Source organism: Macaca thibetana, chromosome 2 (genome assembly GCF_024542745.1).
Source record: "Macaca thibetana thibetana isolate TM-01 chromosome 2, ASM2454274v1, whole genome shotgun sequence".
Lineage (NCBI taxonomy): Eukaryota > Metazoa > Chordata > Mammalia > Primates > Cercopithecidae > Macaca > Macaca thibetana.
In genome coordinates this window covers 160,321,708-160,348,552 of record NC_065579.1, presented here as the reverse complement: position 1 = coordinate 160,348,552, position 26,845 = coordinate 160,321,708, and the positions used below count along the sequence as shown (strand labels likewise).

Genomic DNA, 26,845 nt, shown 5'->3' with positions numbered 1-26,845 from the left:
CTTGAATCTCCTCCTTGGGGATTCTCCCCCAAGTCTCCAAAGTCCATTATATCATTCTTATGCCTTTGCATCCTCATAGCTTAGCTCCCACATATCAGTGAGAACAGAAATGTGTATTTTTAGCAAGCAAGTGCATCTTATGATTAGACAGGTTTTGAGAAAGTCTGCGTTACGGAAAATTTCTGTGACAAAGATTTTTGTTCACTTGGAAAAGAAATAAGAGACAAGACTACAATATAACACTGTTACATTAATTTTTTTCTTGCTCTTTTTAAAACATGATTAAACTGTTAGAATAAATGAGGTCCCTGCTTGTCATAAGCCGACTGCGACAGCGAGGCTGTACCGGAATTGGCCATCGGAGGGCACTATAATGCAGCAAGAACTCTGCCAGCACGGCTGGGGTGAGAAGTTCACTGCTCACCTGGGGGCTCTCCAGGCTCTGTGGGGAGGCAGAGAGGGAAAGCCCGGCGCCCTGGTTCCTGGAGCCCTGCAGGGACCCTGCATTCCCACCCAGGCCGACCGCTTAGCCTATGACTTCCTCTGGGAGCGATTGCACGTGACCGACTGCGGGCGAGGGCCGCGCCAAAGCACCCGGAGGGCTGGGCTGGGCTTGGCCGGGAGAGAGAGGCTTGGCCCAGGGCCGCCTCTGAACATCTGGCCGCTGCGCTCGCGGCGGTACTCCCGGGCCCGGACCTGCCAGCCTGGCACTGTGCGTGCCGCCTCTGCAGACCCTGAGCCAGGGCCCCTCCCCTTGTGTCTGAGGTCTTAGCTCCCTGGGCCGTTTCTGATGTGGATGACTCTGCTGACTCCAGCACTGGCAGTGTGCTTGGTGATTAAATCCGCGGGCATGAGAAGCGGACTCATCAGCTCTGAATCCCAGCTCTACCACTGAACTGTGTGACCATGGGCCAGTGGTTTGTTTTTTCTAAGAGTCAGTTTTCTTTCATCTGTACAATGGGGATAATAATTTCTGCCCGAAAAGGCTGTAATGAATATTGAATGATATTTTCTCTGTAAACATGTTTTTTTAAACCACAGTGCCTAGTGATTAATACTAAACATTTAAAAGACAGTATTAATATTGTTATTATTGTCATTATTATTGTGCTAGCTCAAGGGATCAGTGGTTGTTAATATCAGTGAGTTTGTGGTTGTCTTCCCCTTCCTCCTGATATCAGGGAACTTTAAATTTGTTTATCCACCAAAAAAGTACTTAACACTTTCTATGTGACAGGCACTATTTGAAGTGCTTTACAAATATTAGTTCATTGAATCCTAACCACCCTTTGAGGTAGTTGTTATTATTTCCACTAAACGGATAAGGGAACTGAGGCTCTGACAGGTTAATTGACTTGCCCAAGGTCACATTGCTATTAAACTGTAGAGCCTGGATTTTTAGCCAGGCAGTGTGACTCTATAGCTAGGGAACCCAGAGCCAGACTCACAGCTCAGCATCTCTGAGTAAGGGAGTGTGCTGTAATAGACAGAGGCAGCCTGAACCCTTACTCTTGCACCAGCCAGTTGTGTGATCTCAGCAAGCTCACCTACCCATTCTAGTCTCAGCACCTTTATTTATATAATGAGGCTAATACATCACTCTCTCTGGGTTGTCGTGAGGGTTAGCAATAATGAATGAAGAGCTCTTAGTGTCTGGCACATAGTACATGCTAAATAAATGGTAACTTTTTATTGTTGTTGCTTCCAGACTCATGTAAGTTAGCATTAGCACAGAGGTAGCCAGGCCATTGAAGGCATAGGAAATGTGCCTCATTTAGTCCAAGAAAATTGTACCTATAAAGGTGAGCTGCCAGCGTGGCCAGAGGCCCTTGCCTTGGTGCCCCATCCTCACCTTCACCAATGAAGGTGTCACTTACCGTAATAGAGTGCTGGTGGAAAGTCAGGAGATTCCATTTCTAGTTCCATACCTGTGCTAAGAGGCTGCGGGACTTCATGCAAGCATTTAGCATTTCTGCTCAAATGAGGTAACTGTGATGTCCCTTCTGACTTCCGGTTCTGTGAGCGGGATCTATATGGCTTGTCACTTACTGAAGGTCTCAGTACCTTGCAGAATTTGATTTCTATCTCAGAGCCCTGTCCCGGAGTGGGAGATGTATGTGTGTGCATGTGTGTGTGTGTATGTGTGTGTACTGACAAGGGTTGCTCTTTAGGAAGCTAGCAGTCCAGGAGGAAAGAGGCCAGCCTGGGTGGGAAGGTCTGACTCTAACTCCCTGCCTGGGTTTAATGAGCCCCAGAGTTCTGTGAGGGCTGCTTTTCACCACCTTTTATTTGGTCAGACAGGGGGCTCAATAAATCTTTAGTTCTGTGGACTCCCCTCCTGGAGTTGTTGAAGGAGAAAGCTTTTTGCAAATGACTGGAAAGCCTTTTGCAAATATAAAGTGCTTATTTAGATGCAAACTAAAAATCCAAGGTGCCTGTGACTCATCTGGTACCTATTGTGCTCGCTGCAAAGACGCGGAGGCTTGCCTGTGTGATGGGTGCCATTTGAGAGCCACTTAAAGAACTCCCTGGTGAATGAATTTGGCTGCATTATTCCTGGGCTCCTCTCGGAGGACTCTGATTCTCACCACTTGGTCGTGTCCTCCTCTTCTGACACATTCTCAGCCCTCTCCCTGAGTTAGTTTGGACCCAGGATGTGATGGGAGGGGGGCTGGCTCCCTGGGGAGGCAGGGAGCTAAAGGAGTGGGGGCTTGTGCTCAGAGGACTTCCCACTCTGCTTTTTAAAAAAGAAAAGGCAGCATTAATCCAAGCATCAGAGCTATGCCTACGAATCTAATGACAATAGTATTACTTGCTTTCAAAAACCCTTTTATCATTTCCTTTTCTTTCCTATCTCTTTCCACAGCATTATTATAGACCAGGGCTTCATGACCAAAAAATAGTGAATCCATTTGGTTAAGTTTGTCAGATTGGTGACTGGCATTGTGTGAAGACCAAAGGTCTGCGTGAATGACTGCATTTTTAATGAATTGACCAGCTATTTGTCATCACATGAACAGAATGTAATGCTATGTACTGCAAACTGCTGTGAAGCATAATGAACCCAGCTTTTCCAAGGCCTGTTTTCATTTCTAGAATAGGAGGGGGCTCCATTTTGAGGTTCGGTGAGAATTCATTGGCCCATATAGAAATATGAGCCAAGAAGGGAGTTTCCTTTTCGCTTGGGATCTAAGACATGGCTGGTTCCTTCAGGTAGGTAGGTGTTGTGTATTCTCAGAGTTTTCCTATATGGGACAGATGCCAACTCAAAGTTACTCTTGTTGGTTGCGTTTTAAGTGGTAAGAACTAGAAGTGTGCGTTAAGCATGGCTGCTGCCAGCAAAATGGTGCTCTTGTGCAAATTAGAGAAAGGCACCCTCTCCTGGCTGGCAAATTGTAGAAAGGCACCCTCTTCTGGTCAACTCTAGGCTTGGAAAAGGGAGTGATGGCTGAATTTCATTCCTACACCCTTGTGCAGGGCACAACCTGCACAACGTCACCCACAGCCCTAAGTGCGTGTGAATATGTGTGGATGGAGAGTATAGGCACGTTCTCAAGAGGGAAGAGAGGAGGCTCAGGAACTAGGAGGGCTGAGGGGACTCTCTTTACACAGTTCTCCCTCCTCACAAAGCGAACCCTCTCCCGTTCTCTCATGTCCTTTCTGAAAGCCTCCTCCCGAAAGTCAAAAGCCTCCTCCCTTTCCTCCTCTGAGTTCTCTCTCTCCCCCTTCCCCTTCTGCCTCTTCTCCTTCTCCCAATAATATCATCCATCCACCTCATAGCTCCAACAGGTGACCCCAAAGAAGATCTGCCATTTATTGAGAATTTATCACATTGTGCTAAGCTTTGACACACATTAACTCATTTCATCTTCACAATTCTTTGGTGCTGTTATTATCTTCAATTTCCAACTTCTTAGAGTATTTAAGGAATTTGCCAAAGCCACACCACTAGTAGGGGGCCATGCCAGGATTAGAATTCATGTTTATTTGACTCCAAGTTAATAATCTTAAGCTTTGTGCTAACCTCCCTAAATCTCCAACTACTTCCCTGCTTTCTCCCCTGAGTTCCAGATCACATTACTTCCTGGCTAGTCCACTTGTTCCTATTGTGCCAGATGTTAAAAATTAAACCATTAAAGCGTCAAAGCATCTTGACATGGTGATCTCTTCTTGACAGCATCTTTCTCCTGGAATCTTGTGTTTTGTTTGACTCCTTTCTCTTCCTAATCTTTCATATTCAAGAGGTTCTTGTTTATAGACCCTACTTTTGCCTTTTTTTTTTTTCCCCCAAAATTTCCCCTACTTTTCCTTTCTTGTTGCCTCCTACTTATTTTAGGATCCTATGATCCCTTACCTGAAGTTCTGCTGCACTTTCTAACTGGTCCTTCATAGCACTATCAAAATTATTCCCCCAGAATTAAAGCCCCAGTGGCCATTCCCCCACTCAAAATTCCTCAGTGCCTCCTTGGCCTATTGCATAAAAGTTAGAATTACCTCCACTGCCTGGCATTCAATGTTTTCCACAATATGACTTGCTTGACTTTCTTTCCTTCTTTCTTTCTTTCTTTCTTTCTTTCTTTCTTTCTTTCTTTCTTTCTTTCTTTCTTTCTTTCTTTCCTTCCTTCCTTCTTTTCTTTTCTTTCCTTCTCCTCTTTCTTTCTTTCCTTCTTTCTCTCTCTCTCTTTCTTTTCTTTCTTTCTCCTCTTTCTCTCTCTCTCTTTCTCCTTCCTTCCTTTTCTCTCTCTTTTCCTTCCTTCCTTCCTTCCTTCCTTCCTTCCTTCCTTCCTTCCTTCCTTCCTTCCTTCCTTTCTTTCTTTCTTTCTTTCTTTCTTTCTTTCTTTCTTTCTCTTTTTCTTTCTTTCTTTCTTTCTTTCTTTCTTTCTTTCTTTCTTTCTTTCTTTCTTTCTCTCTCTCTCTCTCTCTCTCTCTTTCTTTCTTTCTTTCTTTCTTTCTTTCTTTCCCTCCCTCCCTCCCTCCCTCCCTCCCTCCCTTCCTCCCTTCCTTCCTTCCTTCCTTCCTTCCTCCCTTCCTCCCTTCCTCCCTTCCTCCCTTCCTTCTTTCCTTCCTTCCTTCCTTCCTTCCTTTTCTTTCTTGTTGTTTTGAGTCAGAGTCTCACTCTGTTGCCCAGGCTGGAGTGTGGTGGTACAGTCTCAGCTCACTGCAAACTCCACCTCCTAGGTTCAAGCGATTCTCCAGCCTCTGCCTCCTGAGTAGCTGGAATTACAGACACCTACTACCATGTCCGGCTAATTTTTGCATTTTTAGTAGAGATGGGTTTTCACCATGTTGACCAGGCTGGTCTCGAACTCAAATGAGCCATCTGCTTCGGCCTCCCAAATTGCTGGGATTATAGGAGTAAGCCACCACACCAGGCCTCAATCCCCCTTTTCAATTTCATCTCTTCCCAGGTTGCCCCATATCCTTCTCATGCTCCAAAGCATGATCCTCTTTTCCATAAAGCCCTTTCACATTCCCACAGTCTGATTCAGTCATCCTGGAACCTTCATAATGCTTTCTCTGTCACTATGTTGTGGCATCTCCAGCCTGCCTTTTCTAGAGGTCATAGCACAGTCCCCCTCAATTGGCCCAGTGTTGTGCCCTCTATAGCAACAGCCTCACATTTCCTTTTACATGCCGAAATGGGAATTTTGAAAAATAATCAAAAAATGAATATGAACACCCTTTCCTCTGGTGATCCTGCAAACCAATCAGCTAACTGGATTATTTTTTATTTATATGACTTGGTCGGCTAGCCAACCAAGAGGAAAGCTAAAGAACATGTCCACAATGCTGAAAATAATACCATTAAAGAGTGTGTTTAAAAATAGAGGGGTAGGCCAGGCACAGTGGCTCACACCTGTAATCCCAGCACTTTGGGAGTTTGAGGTGGGCGGATCACCTGAGGTCGGGAGTTCGAGACCAGCCTGACCAACATGGAGAAACCCCATCTCTACTAAAAATACAAAATTAGCCAGGCATGGTGGCGCATGCCTGTAATCCCAGCTATTTGGGAGGCTGAGGCAGAAGAATCACTTGGACCCGGGAGGTGGAGGTTGCAGTGAGCTGAGATCGCACCACTGCACTCCAGCCTGGGGAACAAAAGTGAAACTCTATCTCAAAAAATAAAATAAAATAAAATAAAAATAAAAAGAGGGGTCCAGGTGCAGTAGTGTGTGCCAGTAATCCTGGCTACTTGGGAGGCTAAGGTGGGAGGATCGCTTGAGTCCAGGAGTTTGAGGCCAGCCTGGACAACATAGCAAGACCTCATCTCTGAAAAAAAATTATAGGAATATGATTGCATAAATCTGTAAACATAACAATATAACATCGAATTACACACTTTGAGTGGATGAATTGTGTGGTATGTGAGTTATATTTGCATAAAGCTGTTTTAAAAAGTGAAGAGTTGGGGATTTTACAATATTTTTAGCTCTAATATCTAAGTCTTTTGTATAATTTCTAGACATTTAGTGCACATTTTCAGGAATACATTATTTACAGCAGTAGAGGACTGCAGCTGATTTGCTTCATTATCATCACCCCAAACTCTTCTACAAGACCGATCACCTGTGACATTCCCTGCTGTGCCCATTACAAAGTCTTGAACAAAGAGTATTCAGCTGAATTCAGTGGTCCCTGTTTGAAGGTAGCCAATGTTTATACCATAAAATAACAGTACCTAAGATAATACATAAGATAATAACCGTACCTAAGAATTGTGAAGATGAAATGAACTAATGTGTGTCAAAGCTTAGCACAATGTGATAAATTCTCAATGAATGGCAGATCTTATCTGGGGTCACCTGTTGGAGTTATGAGGTGGATGGATGATATTACTGGGAGAAGGAGAAGAGGTGGAAGGGGAAGTGGGAGAGAGAGAACTCAGAGAAGGAAAGGGAGGCGGCTTTTGACTGGCATCAAGGGCCATAGGCTTGAAAGTGACCTCCTTTACCCCAGGGCTCTCAGTGAGGCTGGTGATGTTGGGAGGGAGTGCGGGGAGGGGGAGCCAGGTAAATCTAAGGCTCAGGCAGAGGAAAGGGGAAAGAAGAGAGGAAGACAAAAGGAGAGGGCGGAAGGGAGAAACAGAGGGACCCAGAGCAAGGGTGGTGAGTCCAGGTGCTCTCAGGGATAGAAAGCAATGCTACTCAGGCAGAACACACAGAGAGGAGTCAAAATCACAGCAATTTACCCCAGCAACCAAAATGTAATTAGAAAACATACTATTCTTTACTTGCTTCTCTAAGCTCTATGAGAGAAACATAGATCACAGCCATGCTTTCTAAAGTTGCCTTTCTCCCCCACTTCTCTCCTCTCTCCCCCTCAAAAATTATCCCTACACCTGCCCCTCTTTCTTTCTCTTTCTCTCTCCCACCTTCTCTCCATCTCTCACCTCCAACCAAACAAAACAACTACAGAATTTCCTACCAACCCCAGTCGGCTCACCTTTCCTTCTTCTCCCCCTCCCGCTTTCCTTCCTATTAGGAAGCCAAAAAGCCCCCAAAGGATGGTGGAAAAGCAAAACCAGAATCCTGTTCAGGGAGCCGGAGGAGGAGAAAGGCCAGGAAAGCTTATAGGGTCATTATTTCCCTCCTGTCGCAGGGGTTTCTTCTCACCGGCAAACCATACTTTAAAAGAAAAAGAGAGGAAAGAAAATGTTCCAGTGTCAAGTTCTACTTGGAGGTGACCCCAGTACCCTCAAGTGCAAAATCTGTCTCTCCCCACTTCCCCAGCTTTTGGGCCACCTGGAAGGGGAATTGCAGCCCTACCTGTCTATGCTGATGGCACAGAGGTTCAGGATGCTGGCTGTACACATCATGACATCCAGGGTGACAAAAACATCGCAGCAAACGCGGCTGAAATTCCAGACTCCACCTGTCACCTGGGTATCAGAGACAAGGATGTTAGTGTTTACCCCAGTGAAGGAGCAACAACCTAGTTAGCCCTATTGTCTTTCCTATGCTGCCTAGTGTAGATGTTGGCGCTCCTGCTCCCTGTGTACCATTGTTCCTACAGGGCAGACGAACATCGAGGGAGTGCCAGGCTATCCAAGATTGGTTGCCTAAAGAAAGGACACATTCACAGAATGTTAGAATGCTAATGCTGGAAGTGATCTTCCAAGTCAATTAGTACAGTGATTCTCAAAGTGTGGTCCACAGTGGGGTGTTATTAAAGATGTAGATTTCTGAATCCTTCCTATACCTACTGAGTCAGAATCTTTGGCTCTGTGGTCCGTAAATCTTCATTTTTGTTTTTTTACATTCATTTTATTTTTTGAGAGGGAGTTTTGCTCTTGCTGCCCAGGCTGGAGTGCAATGGCTCGATCTCGGCTCACCGCAACCTCTGGCTCCCGGGTTCAAGTGATTCTCCTGCCTCAGCCTCCCGAGTAGTTGGGAATACAGGTATGCACCACCAAGCCCAGCTAAAACCTTCATTTTTAAATAAACACTCCTGTACATACCAAGGTTTGAGAATCACTGTTGAAGTTCAAACTCAGGAGGCAACTAATGCTCCTTGTGGTTAAGTGATAACTTACTCATAGATGCTCAGCTGGTGGTAAAAGAACTTCGGTGACTGCCCGATGCATACATTGTGCCAAAACTGTGTCTCTGAAGGCAGACAGAGCATTGGAATGTAGGTTGTTACCCACCCTGCTACAGGGAAGTATTAGGTGAGGAGGGGTAGTTGTTGGAAAAGGGATGATACCTTTGGAAGGATGATACCTGTTGGAAGCAGGGGAAAGAAGAAAACCAGGTACTCCTCAGGGCTTTTTGGGTGGCAGACCATATCATCTCCTTTCTAGGGAAAGAGACACTCTCCTGATTGCCTCTATCCCAGGGTTCAAAGAATAGTGCAAGAGACAGTAGTACGTGCTGCCTTTGGGGCTGGTGAAAGTACACAGACAGTTTTCTTTAATACCCCTCCTGCTTAGCCCCCAAAGGCCAAAGCCCCCAAGCTGTTCTCTGGCTTCCAGGCCCCCACTGGCCCGTCATCCCATTCTGGCTATCCTCTTTTCCCATCTTCTGATTCTGCCATCAAAATTCTCATTCCCTCCTTGATTTCAGCTAAGAGTCAAGAAGAAAACAATCTGATTAGCTGATTAAAATAATTCCCACTAAGGTGCCATCACTTAGCCTTCCCTGGAGCTTACACATTAAAATTAGTCTCTAATTGGTGGGACTTGTAATGATTTTTTTTTTTTTCTATTGGCATCCTCCACATCAAGCAACTAATAGTAAGGGATCAATAAAGTGCATCTAGGTGCCAAGAATATGCTAGTAACTCTCACACATTTTCTCATCACAACCTGAAGAGGTAAATGTGATTTCTAACTTATAGATAAAGAAATGGAGACCTGGAATGGTTGAGTAATTTACCTAAGGACACATAGCTTGTAAAAGGAGCTAGAATTTCAACCCCTTTATATTAACCATTACTCTTCCTGCCTCCGAAGGTTAGTGGCTTGCACTTCTGAGATGTGTACAATTTAACTCCATTCTAGTATCATAGGAGGTAGAGGAGTTCGTGTGTGTCCATCCATTATCCCTATAGCCATGGTCTAATGAGTGCCCATGATGTGTCTGATACTTTGCTTGGACGGATGTATTGAAACAAACCTGTTTTTGTTCCCAGGATCTCAGAATACAATGTGTGCCTATTACCAGAAGTAATGTGTGAATGGGTATGGGTGAACTGAGGGCCCAGGAGATAGGTACTTAAAAAACAGCTATGAGGCAATGTGATAGGCACCGAAGGTGAGATAGGTACGAAGTGTTGGAGGATTATGAAAGGCAAAATGATTTTTGAAATTAAAACAGATAAAAGTGAAAAAAGGCCGGGCATGGTGGCTCATGCCTGTAATCCCAGCCCTTTGGGAGGTAGAGGTGGGTGGATCACTTGAGGTCAAGAGTTCGACACCAGCCTGGGCAACACGGTGAAACCCCCGTCCCTACCAAAAATACAAAAATTAGCTGGGTGTGGTGGTGGGCACCTGTTATCCTACCTACTTGGGAAGCTGAGGCATGAGAATTGCTTGAACCTGGGAGGCGGAGGTTGCAGTGAGCCGAGATCATGCTACTGCACTCCAGCCTGGGTGATAGAGCAAGACTCAGTCTCAAAAAAAAAAAAAAAAAAAAAAAGTGAAAAAAAATCAGATTGATTGAGGCTTTTTAGAGACACGATTCTTTCTCCTGCATTCTAATGAATAACTCACTTCAGAATTATCCAGAAACCAGGTGGTGTTACTCTTACTTGCTAATGAATGTAACTAACTTCCTGTGGCAACACAGAAGTTGAGCAAGCAGGAAAGTGTCCTCAGGTACTGAACTTGTCTATTGATTTCAAAAGACACAGCCTAGGGCAGCATTCCCCAAATTCACTGATTATAAGGCAGCATTTCTTAAACCTCCAGATGCTCCTGTTAAACAAAATGATTCTTAGGCCTCACTCAGAGTAATAAGTCCCTCAAGTGATTCTTATTGTCTTGATTTGGGAGACACTGGTCTGGGGTTAAGGGGAGCATAAAATGATCCTCAGAAATGGTTGTTCCTAAAGCAGAGTTTCTTAAGCGTTCTTTATCCTGTGGATTTTGTTAGCTTCATGATCCCCTTCTCAGAAGAATGCTTTTTGTTTTGAGACGGAGTCTCACTCTGTCGCCCGGCTGGAGTGCAGTACTACAATCTCGGCTCACTGCAACCTCCACCTCCCGGGTTCAAGCGATTCTCCTGCCTCAGCCTCCTAAGTAGCTGGGATTATAGGCTCATGCCACCAGGCCCAACTAATTTTTGTATTTTTAGTAGAGACGGGGTTTCACCATGTTGGCCAGGCTGGTGTCGAACTCCTGACCTCAGGTGATCCACCCACCTTGGCCTCCTAAAGTGCTGAGATTACAGGCATAAGCCACCACGCTTGGCCAGAAGAATGTTTTTAAAGCATGAAATAAATACAGTGGTTCATAAAGGATATCAATTTTATTGAAATATAGTTATCAAAGTGTTTAAAATATATGTGTTCCTTTAATAATTCATTAAATAACAAGATCTAGTGGCAGGTCCAACATTTGTATAATTTCATAGTAATGATGAGTATAAGTGATGTTTCAAGATGTCTGCAACAATCATAATGTGGTTTGAAAATATAAATATCATCAATGTGCAGGAAGGAGTGTTAAAAAGTTAAACAAAATTTGGGAGGCTGAGGCAGGAGAATCACTTGAACCCGGGAGGTGGAGGTTGCAGTGAGCTGAGATTACACCACTGCACTCCAGCCTGGGCAACAGAGTGAGACTCCATCTCAAAAGGAAAAAAAAAAGTTAAAAAAATTGAGAAAAAAAATCTGTGATTTCTACTGGTCACACTAAAGATTTCTTCTGCTGTAGGTTGATAGCTACATTTGGAATTAAAGGAAATTCTAAATTTCATCTCAGGGAAAATAAGTGAGTAGTTTTATTTACATCCAAGTTGATGGACTCCCCAGATTAAGAACTCCAACTCTAAAGGGATGAATTTTTAGTTATTTGGAAATATCTAAGAGGCAAAAGTAGAAGTACTTCTCTAATTAGCCTCTTCAGTCCATTTTGCTTGCCACATTTGGAGTATTTCTTGGTGGGAGGGTTGCTGTGGGGCAAAACAGAATAATAAATAAGGATTTTTCACTTCTCTGCATCTTAATTTCTCCATCTGTGAAATGGGGGGTTTGTAGCTTATTGGTTCCCAAATGTCATAGCAGATGTCTAGCTGGTTGCACAAGTCATGTAAGGTGGGAGTTGGGCTTGGGGCTCATTATAATTACTCTAGACTTCCGGGGCTGCCCTGGAAATGCTGGTTTGGTAGACCTGAGGTAGACCCAACAGTTTCTTTTTTTTTTTTTTTTTTTTGAGACAGAGTCTTGCTTTGTCACCCAGGCTGGAGTGCAGTGGCATGATCTCGGCTCACCCTCCCGGGTTCAAGCAATTCTTCTGCCTCAGCCTCCCAAGTAGCTGGGATTACATGTACCTGCCATTATGCCCAGCTAATTTTTGTATTTTTAGTAGAGACGGGGTTTTACCATGTTGGCCAGGCTGTTCTCGAACTCCTGACTTCAGGTGGTCCACCCGCCTCAGCCTCCCAAAGTGTGGGGATTACAGGTGTGAGCCACCACACCCGGCCAACAGTTTGTATTTTTAACAAGCAGTCTCTCTTTCCCTTATGCTATAAATTAAGTGTGTCCCCCAAAATGCATGTGTTGGAAACTCAATCCCCAATGCAACAGTGTTGGGAGATGGGGCCTAATGAGAGGTGATTAGCCTTGAGGACTCTGCCCTCATGAATGGATTAATGTTGTTGTGGGAGTGGCTTCCTTATAAAAGGACAAGTTCGGTCCCCTTTTGCCTCTCTTCTGCCCTCCCACCTTCCACCATGGGATGATAGCATGAAAGCCTTTCCCAGATGGAGGTCTCTTGATCTTAGACTTCCAAGCCTCCAGAACTGTAAGAAATAAATCTGTTCTTTGTAAATTACACAGCCTCATGTATTCTGTTGTAGCTCCACAAAATGGACTAATACACCCCCTAACGAAAGTTTAGCTCAGACTGCTCAAAGTTTAGGTGCATTAGAAGTATGGAGGAGCTCATTTCAATATGAGACTCCAAGACTCATCCTCAGAGATACGATATCATTAGAATATGGCCAGGAATTTCTTGTGGTTGGATCACACTGTGGAAATGATGGCAAAAATAATCTCCAAGCCTTTCCAGCTTTAATATTCTATGACTTTTTATCAAAATCCAGAGTTTGGTGAAGAGATCGTGAGAATCTCCTGTTTTTGTTTTCCAGTAGGGAGGTCTTAAATTGCTATCACTTGGGGTTTTTTGAGCTGTGGTAAAACTTTCCTTTAAAAAAACTCACTTCTTTATTTTTAATAATCAATATCATTACAAACTCAAAGATTCCTCCCTTCCTAAAATTTTGCTCTTCTTTCCTTTCATCACCATCCGACCTCGATTGCTTTTTCTGTGGTGCGTTTCCTTGCCTGAACTCATCCTGTTCTATCTTGCTTGACTACCTTTCTTAATCCTCAAGTTATTCCTCCTGTCTATACTGGGACCCAAGTAGTCTGAGTTTAGTATTCCAAATGTTCCCCTGGCTGCTTGTACTGCCTTTCTATCCTGATAAAAGTGCTTTAAACATCACAAAAGGTGCTTCACTGAGTGGAACAAAATAAGATGTTTGTGCTTGGAGAGGAAGCTCCGGAGTGCAGACGGTAAAGCAGGAAATTAAAATCTTGAGAGGAAATCTGAGATAGAACTATTTGGGATGCCTCAGAAAAGTTGAGAAAATGTTGCAAACTGATTTAAACAGATAGCCAAGCCAGGAGTCCTCTGAAATATAATCTGTGAGGTCACCTGCTTGGTTTTTGTCCTGAACTTCTCTGCCAGGTTTGAGGACAGAGAATACTGAAGAACGTCAGTGACTGGTCCCTGTGAGCCCCCTTATGTATACCCAAGTGAAGGCTCCTCTGTGTCTTAAAGATGAGAATGATACCAATGAAAGCTGACTGTGGTTCCCACTTACAGACTATCCTCTTCCATCTTTCCAATAAATAGGCCCTAGATTCCACTGGGAATCTGTGAGATCCCTGGGCAGTGTCCAAGGAAGAAACACATAACCTGTGTTAAATCAATTTTTCAATTTGGAAATCATGTGCCACAAACCAGTCCAATCAGAGCACATCTTGATACCTCTACTAGAAATTCTAAGAAAAGGATTTTCTCTCTTGCCGTGAATGGTGTGGTGTGGACATGTGAGGCCTATAGCTTGTCCTGTTGCCTGCAGGTAAGGTCAGTATATGGGAAAAGGCAGAGCTGAGAGAATTGTAGGGAAATGGAGCTGGTGCCCTGATGGAACTGTGCCTGCAGCCCACCCTCCCAGAGGACTTTATAAAGTTCCTGGTATGACAGTCAATGCATTCTGTTTTTTCATTTAAGCCAATTGGAGTTAAGTTTTTTTAAACTTATAATTAAAAGTGTCTTAAGTGAGATATTTATGGATCAAAAGTTTTGGTTATCAAAATACTCTATCAGTTGATGACAGCTGTGTCTAACATCAGCTCAAGGTGGAAAATGTTGTTGTCACCTCCATGTTATGCACTGAAATCCATGTCTTCTGACTCCCAGTTCTGAGTCTTTTTCTTGCAGCATGACACTGTGTTGAAATGACATTCATCCCAGTGAATTCCAATAAAGGCAATGTGATACTTTATTGCCTACCTCAGAGCAATTCCCCACCCCTACATCTTTTTAAAATAAAACACACATTTTCATTTTTTCGTTTTTAGCTTCCTTTGCAGCTAAAGGTGGCCTCATGACTAAGTTCTGGCCAATTAAGCTTATGTGAAATCTCTTAGAAACATACTTCAAGCTACTACAGGAAAAGTGCTCTCTCTCTCTCTCTCTCATTTACTGCTGTCCCTATCCATCCTATTTTTGAATACTGCCATGGTGCTAGGGGGCTATGGCAACATACAGAACTAGGCCAGCTTGCCAAGGATGGCGAAGAGGAAGGATGGAAATGTCTGGTCTGTGATGACACCATGGGGCAGCTGAACCAACACAACAATTCTTTTCCTCCAGAATTCTGGTTATTTGAAAAACATTAAATGTAATTAAGTCACAACTAATCAAGATTTCCAATATTTACAGCCAAAACATTCCTACGTCATAAATACTGGTGTCTGGCAAAATGAGCCAATTTTCCTTTGAAGAAGGTGGATGTGTTCAAATCAAAGCACATGAGGCTATGAATTTGGTGAATCTTTGGATCCCAAAATGGTGTTCTCCTCATGTATATCTTATCTTCCTGGGGGCCCTCAAGCCTATAGCAGTCTCGGTGATCAACATTGCACCCTTTTCTTTTCCAAAGGGAGCTCTTAGGTAAAATTTAGTAATTACTAGAGTAGCTACTCAAACTGCACTATCATTAGGACAAGTTAGTGAGAATAACACTTTGCTTCTTCTTGAGGCACATGGATTTATATATCCATAGCCCATATTTTAAGGGCTCAAAGTGCTCTTTTCTTTCATTAAGGTGCCTCATCTGCCTCTAAGGAAAGACAGGAAAACATTTGAGATTAAGAAAAGTGTAGACTGATGTAAGATAGAGAGACTTGGTCCTCTGTATTCTTCACTGGCTTTAGGGCCTTTTTTTGGTCTTACCAACTTGCTTCAAGACCCAGTCAGTGCCTTGAAGCAAGTTGTTAAGACCAAAAAGAGGCCCTAAAGCCAGTAAGGAGATGTCTCTGCTCCCCCAAATCTTCCTGATGTGCATGTAGATTTTAAAAATCATGCTCTTATTGCTTCTCAGCCTTTTGGTTAAGATCAAATGTAAAAATTATGATCTTGATCACTGAATACCTACACGAAATAACCTGTTGGACAGAGGGCAAAGTATTATGGTTTTTGTGGGGAGAAACCAAGAACTCCACCAGAGCTGTTCTCACGGAAGAAAACCTATAGGTACTACTACAGTGATTTCTTTAAGATTTCCTGTCATTTTCTGTAGTCTCAGCTGCCCCTCTATGCTCAGCAGTAGGATAGGAGCACCACTATATCAGAAGGTGTGGCTGGAAGGGGATGCCATGGATTTCTAGTGTGGAAAAGTCATGATGTCCGTCTCCTAAACCAGTATATACAGACGGTTTCCAGTATGGTCCAACCAGAGTCCTATAAATAATCACAAATACGTAGCCAACAAATGCCCCTGAGTGGCTTTGTCACAGACACCAAACGCCTGGTTTTATCTTAGAGGGAATAAAAATGCTCATTAGAGTGAAGGTCCACTGCCTATGTTTCTTTCTGACATTCATCCTTCTGGAGGACTTAAGAATCCTTGGAACATATAGAAATGCACAAAAACATTTTAGGAGGATGATGGCAGTGCTATGAGTCATTGACCAATTCATATTGGCTGGTTGCAACTTAAGTGCCTCATTCTTGAACAGAAATGTCACATGCTTTGAATTTCTTTTCAGGCTCATTATTGTTGGATGTCAAATAACAAATAGCTCATCCCCAAACGTCCTCTCACCAAAAAGTCTGACTGTAACAATAGATAGGGAGGCAGATGGTATTAACAGGAACAGCCCATATAATGCATACATTACAGAGAAGATTCATTTCATCATGCATATACCAAATGTTATAATAGTTAGCATGTATTGTGTGCCAGGTAGTATGTTTAGGCTACAGGAAATGAAGAATAAAGATCTAGTCTCTGACTTCAAGGTTGACTCAGACTAATTGGGTTGACAGAAAAATCAAGATAATTATAAGACCCTTCACCCTTCCCACTAGGATTATCCTAACTGGAAAGAATAAATACATATTTTTTCCTGAAGAATTCCCTTAGCCTTTAGATCTACCCAGCCTAGTTGTTTTTCTTCTTTTCTTTTTATTTCTCTATTTTCTTTTTTTCTTTCTTCACATCTCCCCCTTGAGATAATAAGTCTAATTTTAGTTCCCAGCCATTCTTTAACAAAGGTATTAGCATAGGCAGTCTATGTACAAGGTTTTTGCTCTCCCATGATATGTCACACTTAATTAACTGTCACTTTTGCTATCAATATTAACTGAGATATTAATTTGATGAATCTTAATTTCTCTTAATCATAGCATCATTTCGATCCTTCAGTGGATACCTCTTTAAAATGACACACAGTAGAGAGGAGAAATATTAATAGTATACTCAGGTTTTTTTTTTTTTTTTTTTTAAATCACATCTTAAGTAACTGCATGTTTTCCTGGTAAGAATATCTGTTTCTTGAACAGATATGGTCATCCTGATTTCCTTGTTAGCAAATGGGTGTTTTGTCTTGACCACCTCCTGGCTCTCTTTTGTACTCCCAATTGAAAATACTTTCAAATTTAATAAATGTTTCTCCCCAAAAGAATTCACCAGGATCTGCTGCACTATCTGTCTGGCAAAGGCTCTGTACTATTCATGGACACATGGAAAATACACATTTGAGGGTTTTGTCTGTTCCTTTGGTAGCAGAGTCTACGAAGAGCTGGTACCCAGGAGGAAACAGCAAAGAGGGACTGAACCATCGAAAGAAGTCTGATCTGTTTGCTGGTCATTCTTTCTATCTTTCCCTACATTCACTAATTTTTTTTTATATATAATTCTTTTTTTCCTCCTGGCCTCACATCCCTCCTGCACACCCTTACCCTCATATACATTGAGCACTGGTGAAGATGCCTTCTGGACTGCCTCACCCAGCCCACCATGTCATTGAGACATGTCTGGCACAGAGAATAAACTCTAGGCCGTATTAGGAAGAGTCCCATCACTCAAATCCTGTCACCTGAACACTGGAGACCCACGAACAGAATCATTCTCAGCGCCCTGGTTCTGACACAGGTGGAGGATGGGATGGTGACTGTTTTCCAGAGCTTTAACGCTCTCATTAAAGGGAGAATTAGAGTTTTCCTTTCTTCCTCAGTTCCTGACTGTTTGGGGAGTCTTCTGAGCCCCGAAGGCCGGAACTCAGGGAAGACAAATGCAAGCACAGTCATAGAGACAGCATGTGCCTGAAGTCTACTCACCTCCAGGTATACCACCCAGGGCATCACCAAGGTGGCCACCAGCAAGTCTGCCACAGCCAGGCTCACTACTAGGTAGTTGGTGGTAGTCTGCAGGGCCCGCTCCTTCAGCACAGCCATGCACACCAGGCCATTGCCGAAGACGATGGCCAGGATGAGCGCGCAGTAGGAGAGGGCATAGTAGGCATGTGGGCGGGCCTGGCTGGCACCTGTGGAGTTCTCCACCCCACAGGTGTAGTTCAGGTGGCCACTCAGCTGGCTCAGAGGTGCCATAGCCCAGGGGGAGGTACGTGATGCCAAGGGGCTTCCTGTGAGGAGACAGAAAACAATATTAATAAAATCAGACTCTTTGGAGCTTGGTTGCTTAGTTACATTTTTTTATTTATTGCATCAACAAATATTTATTGAGCATTTTCTATATAGTAGGCACTGTTGTGAGAGTTGGAGATACAGCAATGAACAAAACAGATAAAATCTAATTCCTCCCCTTTGAAGCTCCCATTCTAGAGGGGAAGACAGATAATAAACAAGACAAATAAAAGATGTGGTGTGTTCGATAATGATATGTATATTGGAGACAAATCAAGGAGGGGGGTAAGTAATGGGTGAAGATTGTATGTATGTGAGTGAGTATCTGAGTATAATCAGGAACTCCTCATGGAGAAATCAGCAATTGAGTCAAGACCTGGAGAAGATCAAGAAGCAGACCATGCAGATATCAGATGGGATAGCAGTCTGAGCAGTGAGAACAGCAGGTGCCAGCAGGAAGGGCTAGCACATAGAAGGCATAGGACGGAGGCCAGTGAGGCTGAAGACAAGTGAGGCAGGAGTAGAATAGGAGGGTGTGAGGTAGAGAGATTGTGCAGGGCTATTGAAAGTACCATGCTTGGACTCTGAGTGAGACGGGAAGCTGTTGCAGGATTACAAACCCAGCTCTACTGCTTCCTAACTCTGGGACCTTATGCATACTACTTTACCTCTCTGAGCTCCAGATTATTCCCATGTAAAATGTGGGAATAATGAAACCCATCTATCTTAGTCCATTTTGGGTTGCTATTACAGAACACCTGAGTCTGGGTAATTTATAAAGAGCAGACATTTATTCTCTCACAGTTCTGAAGGCTAGGGGAAGACATAAGGCCTGCGACTTTGGGTGTAACCCTGAAACCCAAGCGAAAGTGACTCTTGCCCCAGGCTGAGTCCTCCTATAGAGGAGCCTACTCTGGTCTTCTGCTATGGTTTGAGTGTTTGTGTCTCCCTAAATTCATATGTAGAAATCCTAACACCCAATATGATGGTATTAGGAGGTGGGGGTCTTTGAGAGGTGATTAGGTTATGAGGACAGAGCCCTCATGTATAAGATTAGTGCTTTTATAAAAGAGACCCAGATAGCTAGCTAATCTCTTTTACCATGGGAGGACACAGTGAAAAGACAGCCATTTGTGAACCAGAAAGCAGGCCCTCACCAGACACTGAATCTTCTGGTGCCTTGATCTTGGACTTCCCAGCCTTCAGAACTGTGAAAAATAAATATCTGTTGTTTATAAGCTACTCAGTTTATGGTATTTTGTGATAGCAGCCCAAAAGGACTAAGGCACCCTCTACTGGTTATGCCTCTAGCCCCTACAGGATGATGTTGTAACCTCCCACAGTGCCAAGGAGAAGGTCCACTAAGTTTCCAACCCTGTCTAGACCACACTCAGGGAATTCTCTGCCCAACTGCTCAGAGCCTGTTTCCAGGACATCATGGGCCTCATTCTAAATCTGTCACCCTGAGGGAGACTATGCCATAAATGTGTAGGGTTCCTGGGGCCAAGTGGTGGCTTTCAGTTAGAGCTCAGTCAAATAGATTCTATGTAGCCTGAGGTGGGGAGATAAGAGTCCAGGGTCCCTGAGGCAGGTTAGGGGTGGGGGCCCAGCTGCTCCTATATAGTCACATTTTGTATGGAATTTTGAAGGGTCCAGGAATCTTAAATTCAAACTTGGCCTTCCACGTTGTTACAAAGGTGTATTCATCAAGGTGGGAAGATGAAACATTTTACTCAATGGTTTGTTGGTTATGACTTTAAAATATTTAAACATGGTACATATGGACCTTTATGGGAACTCTCTCTCCAGGCCCTGGCAAAAGTAGAGGCTGGCTTGGTGGCCAGAATTTGCCCTCAAGCTAGGTATCTGTAGCTCTCCCTTGATTAGGAGACTGGCCTAATCATGGCTGTCATTTTGTACCTCACTTTGAAATGTTTCAGCCTGAAATGTGAAAGAGTTAAAATGAACAAATAATTGGGAAAGGGTGACAAACTTGGAATGAATTTAGAGAATTGTTTAAAAAAATTGTCCTTTATCTTGGCACACTGTTTGCACTCAATGTATTTTAAAACATAATAATAATTCTTGATAATAGTTATAATTTTCTCATTATTCAGAGGAGGGCAGCCGCTACCCTGGAGATAGCACCGCTGCTGCCAAGAGCTTTTGGAAAAATACAATGCTTTCTGATTGTTCAAGGATATTTCCACTTTAAGGCAGGCTCAGGCCCAAATGTCTTCCCTTTCACAACTGGGCCACTTTGGAACACAGTGGCCAGAATCCCTCTTTTCTGGGGTCTGCAGTGGTGAATAATGTCTTAGCTTCCTCTCACCTGCCAAGTAAGAGGGAGGCATAAAACCTTAGGATATTTGTTACCCTTTGGCTGGACTTTTTACTCTGCCAAGAGGTTTGACAGCTACCTAAAAATAGTATAGCTGAATGCCAGTGGCTAATTATACGAAGGGAAACCCTCAACTCTGAAAATCAATTCTGAGCCTGATGTTGGAATCACAGTTGCATGGATTTCTGATTTCTAATTTATTTTTTCCACATCTGATCTTAGGTCCTTTATAGCAGCAGTTAGGTTAAACTGTGATTGTTCAGGTAGTTTCTGATGAGTTGTAGATGTGGGAGATGAAAGCAAAGATGTGTGAGATGCTAGATTACTCTGTCTCTCAGCTAATTGTTTCAACTTCCTCCCTGCTTAGATTTTTTTTTTTTTTTCAAACCAGAGTTGCTTATATAACACAGAACTGAGCTGGGCTTTCTTCTTTCTTTTCCCTCTGTTAGATATGCTAACAGATAGGAAACGGGTCTCAGGTAGGAAGAAGCAAAGAGCCTAGAGAATTCATTAACTCAATCACTCTCTAAGTAATTTACAATGATAGGCTGGTTTCCTCATCAGCAAAATGGAGATAATCATATCCACTCCATAAGGTCATTATGAAGATTAAATGAAATTTTATACATGAAGTTTGGCACTACTGACAATTTGGGCTGAATAATTCTTTGTTGAGGAGGTTGTCCTGTGCAGTGTGGGGTGTTTAACAGCGTCCTTTACATATACCTACTAGATGCCAGTAGCATACCCCTCCCCACAAGTTGGGACAATAAAAAATGCTTCTAGATGTTGCCAAATATCCCAGGGGAGGGGGGCAAAATTGCTCTCCCCATTAACAATCATCACTCTAGCATAATGTCTGGCACATAGCACCAGAAATATAGTTGCTTTTACTGTTAAGAGGAAAGTGGGAATAGATGAAGAGTTAAATAATCTACAATTGTAGAGTATCTAGTGAACTTGGAAATGATGACATTCATGGTGACCTCAGCAAACAGTGTTAGGAGTTAAAAGTGGGTAGGAGGTAAAATAATAGAGAAGGCAGAGAAATAGAAGAGTACTCCTGGCTTCATTCTTTTAAGATTCATTACATATAACACTACTTACACATTTTAATGAGCTTTTAAATGCCTTAAAAAGTATTGATTTATCTTGGTCTTTATAGTTTGTTCTGGCATCTCTTAGAGTGAGTGCATAACCTATTTAAAAAGGCAGGGGAACAGAGAGTGGTTAGGTCCCCATCAGTTATGACATTTGTCCTGCTTTGCTGATGTTCAGTCCCTCAGTGCTGAATAACAGTCCGCCTGAAACACTCGTGGGGTTCCTCCTTAGTACCTCATTAAGACTTACAGAGTTTTAATTATTTGTTCTCTTTCTGTAAGAGAACAAATGAAGATGAAGACAACTACATCTAGGCTACTACTGTGTGTCAAGTACGAGTACTTTACATGCATTTTAATACTTACAGCAGCCCTAAAGGTGGATAATGATCTATTTCTTTTATGGATTAAAAAAACTGAGAGATCAATTACTTTCTCAAGATTACACAATGTGTAAGGGGCTGATTTGAACCAAGCTTTATCTCAGGCATTCTTAAATCCCAAACTCATAATTATCTAATGGGTCTCTGCTGGGCATGGAAGTTGATGTTAATCATTCCCAGCCCTGCTTGGGGGCTCATTTCTGTAATACCAGCACTTTGGGAGGCTGAGGTGGGAGGATCACTTGAGGCTGGGAGTTTGAGACCAGCCTGGGCAAAATAGTGAGACTCCATCTTTGCAAAAATAAAATAAAAGAAAAATTAGCTGCGTGTGATGCCATGTGCTTGTATTCCCAGCTACTTGAAAAGCTGAGGCAGGAAGATTGCTTGAGTCCAAGAGTTAGAGGCTGCAGTGAGCTATAATTGTACCACTGCACTCCAGCCTGGGTGACAGAGCAAGATCCTGTCTCAAAGAAAAAACCCCACAAAACTCATTCCCAAGTTGAGGTGGATTTTACTCAACCCAGAACAAAACACTTCAGTAACAGGGTTCCATGATACATCTTCACTCATTTCACAGATCTCTGGCTGTTGCCACATCTAATCTTTTACTCAGATGCCTCCTGACACCAGTCTCCAGAGCTTTTCTGGTCTGGGCTATAATTTGGACTTGCTATATTGCCTGATAAAATTAATGATTATAGCTAAAGTTTATAAGCATTATCATCATTCAACCTCACAGCAACCTGATGAAGAAAGTAAGCACTATTATCATATCAAGTTTTCTAGATAAAAAAGGTGAGTCACAGAGAGGTTAAATATCTTGCTGAGAACACAAACCAGTAAATGATGGAGTTGATTCAACCCAAGATTTGTCTGATTCCAGAGTTCATGTTCTTAACTATGCCACTTAAGTATGCCACTTTTAGGGGTGAGGCAGACAAATGTGAAATGGGTACTAATTTTAAAATCTCACTTGTTCAGAGTATCTTATGCACATCATCTGACTAGGCTTGGTGAAGTAATGCAGGTGCACACTGCTCATAGAACCAGTGGGAGTCACATTGTTATTATTATTAGAGATAGTCTTTAGCATTTCTATGCTACTTTCTTCTTGCAAATTGCTGCCTATTTTCCTAAAAAAGATTCACAAATGCATTGCAATACATAGCATATTTATGTATTTGGGCACATTTACATTGTTGGTAAATGTACAGAGAAAAACTGTTGCTGGTTACTGAGGTCCAGTAGCTAAGATAATGGTTTTTCCCCCTCATTAAACCTGTCTAGTAAAGCAGAGCATACTCACTTTCCATCACAACCTCTAAAGGCTGAGCATCTTACCATTCTAATCAGAGATAAAATGGGGAACTCAGAAAATAAATCAATAAGCAAATATTAATTGATGACCAACTTCAATGCATTAGAAATTGAATCTGATATTGAGTAGAAACTGTTCTGTATTTGCTTTAATGCATATTCTATAATAAACAGCCTTCTGTATGGATGCTTAAATATTAGGCACCCATTTGGATACTATCAGTATTTTCCTTGCCCAATACCCTTGCTCACTGCTAGCCACACAGACCCTTGAAAATATTCAACTACAAATAAATGAGTGCCTGAGTAAGAATCTTTCTCATCTTGTCTCTACTTCTCCTTGACTATAAGAGATCCCAATGCCATGTCAAGCAGTGGTTCTTCACTCTTACCTAAGAACAGATATTTTACAAACCCTTTAGTATCAATAAGCAAAGGGCTTCACCTATAAAGAGAAACAGTCATGCACAATGAGTTTAGAATCCAAGTTTCACTTTGCTATTGCTGCATTATTATACATGCATGCATTTTGATGGTATTCAATTAAACTAAATGCATGAACTGGAACAAATACCTAATTGCAATGACTTCTGTTGCCCCAGTAAGCTACAGCAAGCAATGGAAGTCTCACAATTAAATAACAACAATACCCTAAAAATCATATACCATCATCAAAGGAAACATACACAATCATCATCTCAAGTACTACATATCTCTGCTGGGAATAATTGGATTCTGACTTGGAAACAGCCTGACTTTAAATAGACCATTGAAAATAGTGCCTCTCCAAACCTTCAGCTCTGAATTGCCAGGGTGCTGAATTGAGGAGTTTAAAATAACAGACCCTTACAATTAAGTAAAATCCTTAAGAGGAATACAATCAACTTCCATACAAATCCTAGAATAATAACCGCTTTTTGTTTTCTATCTTTTAATTCTTCCTTGATATAGCTTCTAGAGTCCACAAGGTACAATTTTGGGGAAAAAAATAGAAGAAAAAGGAATATAAAAGGTTTCTGCTGTCTAACCACTTAGAAGAAAAAGAAAACCATTTCCTCAGGGCTTTGGTTTTTAAATAAGAGTGGGTATTGAGTTTTAATGCATATTTTTAGAGATCCACAGAACCCCAAGCTGATTAAATAACCTTGAGGAAAATACTATGTACTAAATTAGAAACGAAAAGAAAAATTACTTACCCTAAAATTTTCTTCTGATTTCTGGAGACCGAGGAGTTTACCACTTCGGCTCCTGCAGCCATTTACTGACAGCAGACATACCCAAGCAAAGCAAACTTTGCCTTTCTCAGGACTCAGAAACTATGAAATGAACAGAAAGAAATCACCCATTTTTTGCCTCTAAGGTGAAATTACTTGAGTGCTGCTCTTCCAGCTTCTCTATTAGACCTTAGTGCACGTTTCATAGCTGCTTTCGAATGTATCCGTTTTCTGTAGAGGATTTGGGAGGGACCCTAAACTGAGCATTGCTTGGGTCAGCCGCTCAGAGGTTCTGTCCTTGGTGCTGAAAGAGAGATGGAGTAGGCACAAGCAGGATCCGTTTTCTACCTCGCTCTCTTTTCCTCTTTGTCTCTATCTGCTCTGGTACTGTGCTTTTTAGTACATGTGTATTTTCTCCTCAGTGCTCTTTTTAATCTTAGTTTTTCCACTGTTTTTACCTTTATGCTTTAATTTCTCTTGAATAACTCTCACCTTCCTCAGTTTAATTGCCTTTCCAGATTCTGGTGGGTGTAAAAATGATTAGTTCAGAAGAAGGAACAGATCTTCAAATTGATACCACAATTGGTTAATGGAAATCAGTACAATTTAAAACACAATTGACAGGATAATTGAACTTGGAGGTGTAAGCCTGTCTGGGAAAAGAAGGTTAAAGGAAACATATTACAAAGGCAGCAAAACTGAGGCATGGCGTATAACTGGCAATAAAGATGAAATAAGCTTAATACTGTAAGAAATGTTAAATGTTTACTTAGCAGCACTTCTTGTTTTCAGAGAACTTCACAAATATTTGCCAATTCATTCTTACTGCTTCTCTGTGATATATGTGCATATATATCTTTTAAAAAACTGGTTTAGAACAAGCTAAAGTGAGATGCAACCAAGGGCAATATCAGTGAAAGTCAGGAGTAGAACACAAACAATCCTAACTTATGGTCACTTATTCATCTTACATTTTACTGTGGAATCCTAACCATTTCCTGTTATCTCTCTCTTTTTTTTCTCCTCTGTTTAGGCAATGTGGTAATTCTTCGGCTGTTTTCTCTGCCAACAGTGGATGTACTTGGCAACTGCAGTGCAGTCATGGGGAACCTAGTTCTCTTTTGACTATGATGGAGACCTCTGCTGGCTGAAAAAGAAGGCAGCAGCATCAACAAGGTCTAAATACTGCTATTGATAACAACCATCATTTATTGAGCATGTACTTTTAGCCAGTCATTTTAATGTGTTGCTCCTTTTAATCTTTTCAACAACCCTAAGGCAGGTACTATTTTTTGCCACCCTTAATTTATGAGTAGGAAAATTAAAGCATAGAGTGGTTAGTATAATGTCTGAAAGTCATACAGCTAACAAGTGGCTGACCCAGGATTTGGATCTAAACATCCTAATTCTCTTAACCACTATGATATAGTCTTCCAAAGGCAGAAAATTTAAACTTCCCAGAAGACAGATAATATGTCAGAGAGAATAATAATTATGACAATAATAATAATGTTAATAATACATTTGTATGTAATTATATTTAATAATCATTTAGATGATTTAGAAAATCATTTTGTAAATTATGTTCTTGTTTGTACGTTACAGCAATCTTCATAATGCCATTTTTATAGAGGCTGTTATGGACTAATTTGTGTCCTTCCAAAATTCATATGTTGAAGCCCTAACCTTAGAACATGACTGTATTTGGATGTAAGATCTTTGAAGTGTGAATTAAGTTAAAATGGGCCCTGGAGGGTATGCTCTAATCCAATATGACTGGTTTCCTTATAAGAAAAAGAAGAGACACCAGAAATGTGCACACAGAGGAAAGGACACAGGAAGATGGCATCCGTCTGCAAGCCAAGGAGAGGGGTCGTGCAGGAGAGGCCAAACCTGCCAACCTGTTGATTTTAGACTTCTACCCTTCAAAATGGTGCAAAAATAAATTTCTTTTGTTTAATTCACCTAGCCTGTGGCGTTTTGTTATGGCATCCCTAGCAAACAAATACAGAGGCTTAGAGAGGTTAGGTGCCATATCCAAGGTTGCCCATAATTTATTGGGCATAAAAGTATTAGTTATATGATATAACTATATTGAACATGCCCTAAGACTGGAACTCCTGGGTTGAATGTGAACTCCAAGGCTTTTCTTCCCTTGGATAAGGGGACCAAGAAAATATGCACTGCTAAAACTTGGCTTGTCTGACATGTAAAAGCAGGGAGTAATGTTAGGCTGGAGCAGAATGAAGCAAATACCTTCTAAGGAGTTAAGAACCTCATATCACTCACTTTCAGCAACATGGTTTTTACCTTTCAGTATCTTATGTTTATTTTCTTTAACATTGGAAGATATTGTGCCTAATGATAATGCTATCCTGATAATGCATGAATGTAGTAGGAAGAACCCTATTTCTAGACTTTCTGTGTTGAGAACACATATTCTCTCTTCAAGGGCAGTTGTAAATGCTGGCAAGATACTCTTCAGCATGTTTTTAGTGTCTTTCTTTGGCAAAATTAAAAGGAAGATAAAGAGGGATATAGACTCTAATTCTATGTAGGAACAAGAGACAGGAAAATTAACTGACATGCCTAAAATCACACATCTAGGC

General features: G+C 42.0%; 1 protein-coding gene across 3 annotated transcripts in view; it reads right to left on the bottom strand.

Moving 5' to 3' along the window:
- The window catches only part of DRD3 (dopamine receptor D3), a 49,511-nt gene extending 24,813 nt beyond the window's left edge, over window positions 1-24,698 (bottom strand). Inside the window, exons 1-4 of one of the 3 annotated variants that reach the window (XM_050781964.1) lie at window positions 24,219-24,338; window positions 21,330-21,597; window positions 17,576-17,880; window positions 7,767-7,879 (exon numbers count right to left, since the gene is read on the bottom strand). In XM_050781964.1, coding sequence (XP_050637921.1) covers window positions 7,767-7,879; window positions 17,576-17,845 — 383 coding nt within the window. In that variant the 5' untranslated portion in view covers window positions 17,846-17,880; window positions 21,330-21,597; window positions 24,219-24,338. Of the gene's footprint in view, window positions 1-7,766; window positions 7,880-17,575; window positions 17,945-21,329; window positions 21,598-24,218 lie in introns of those variants that run through there. The other 2 variants (XM_050781965.1, XM_050781967.1) reach the window with 2 other exon arrangements.
- Between the last annotated feature and the right edge of the window lie 2,147 nt (window positions 24,699-26,845).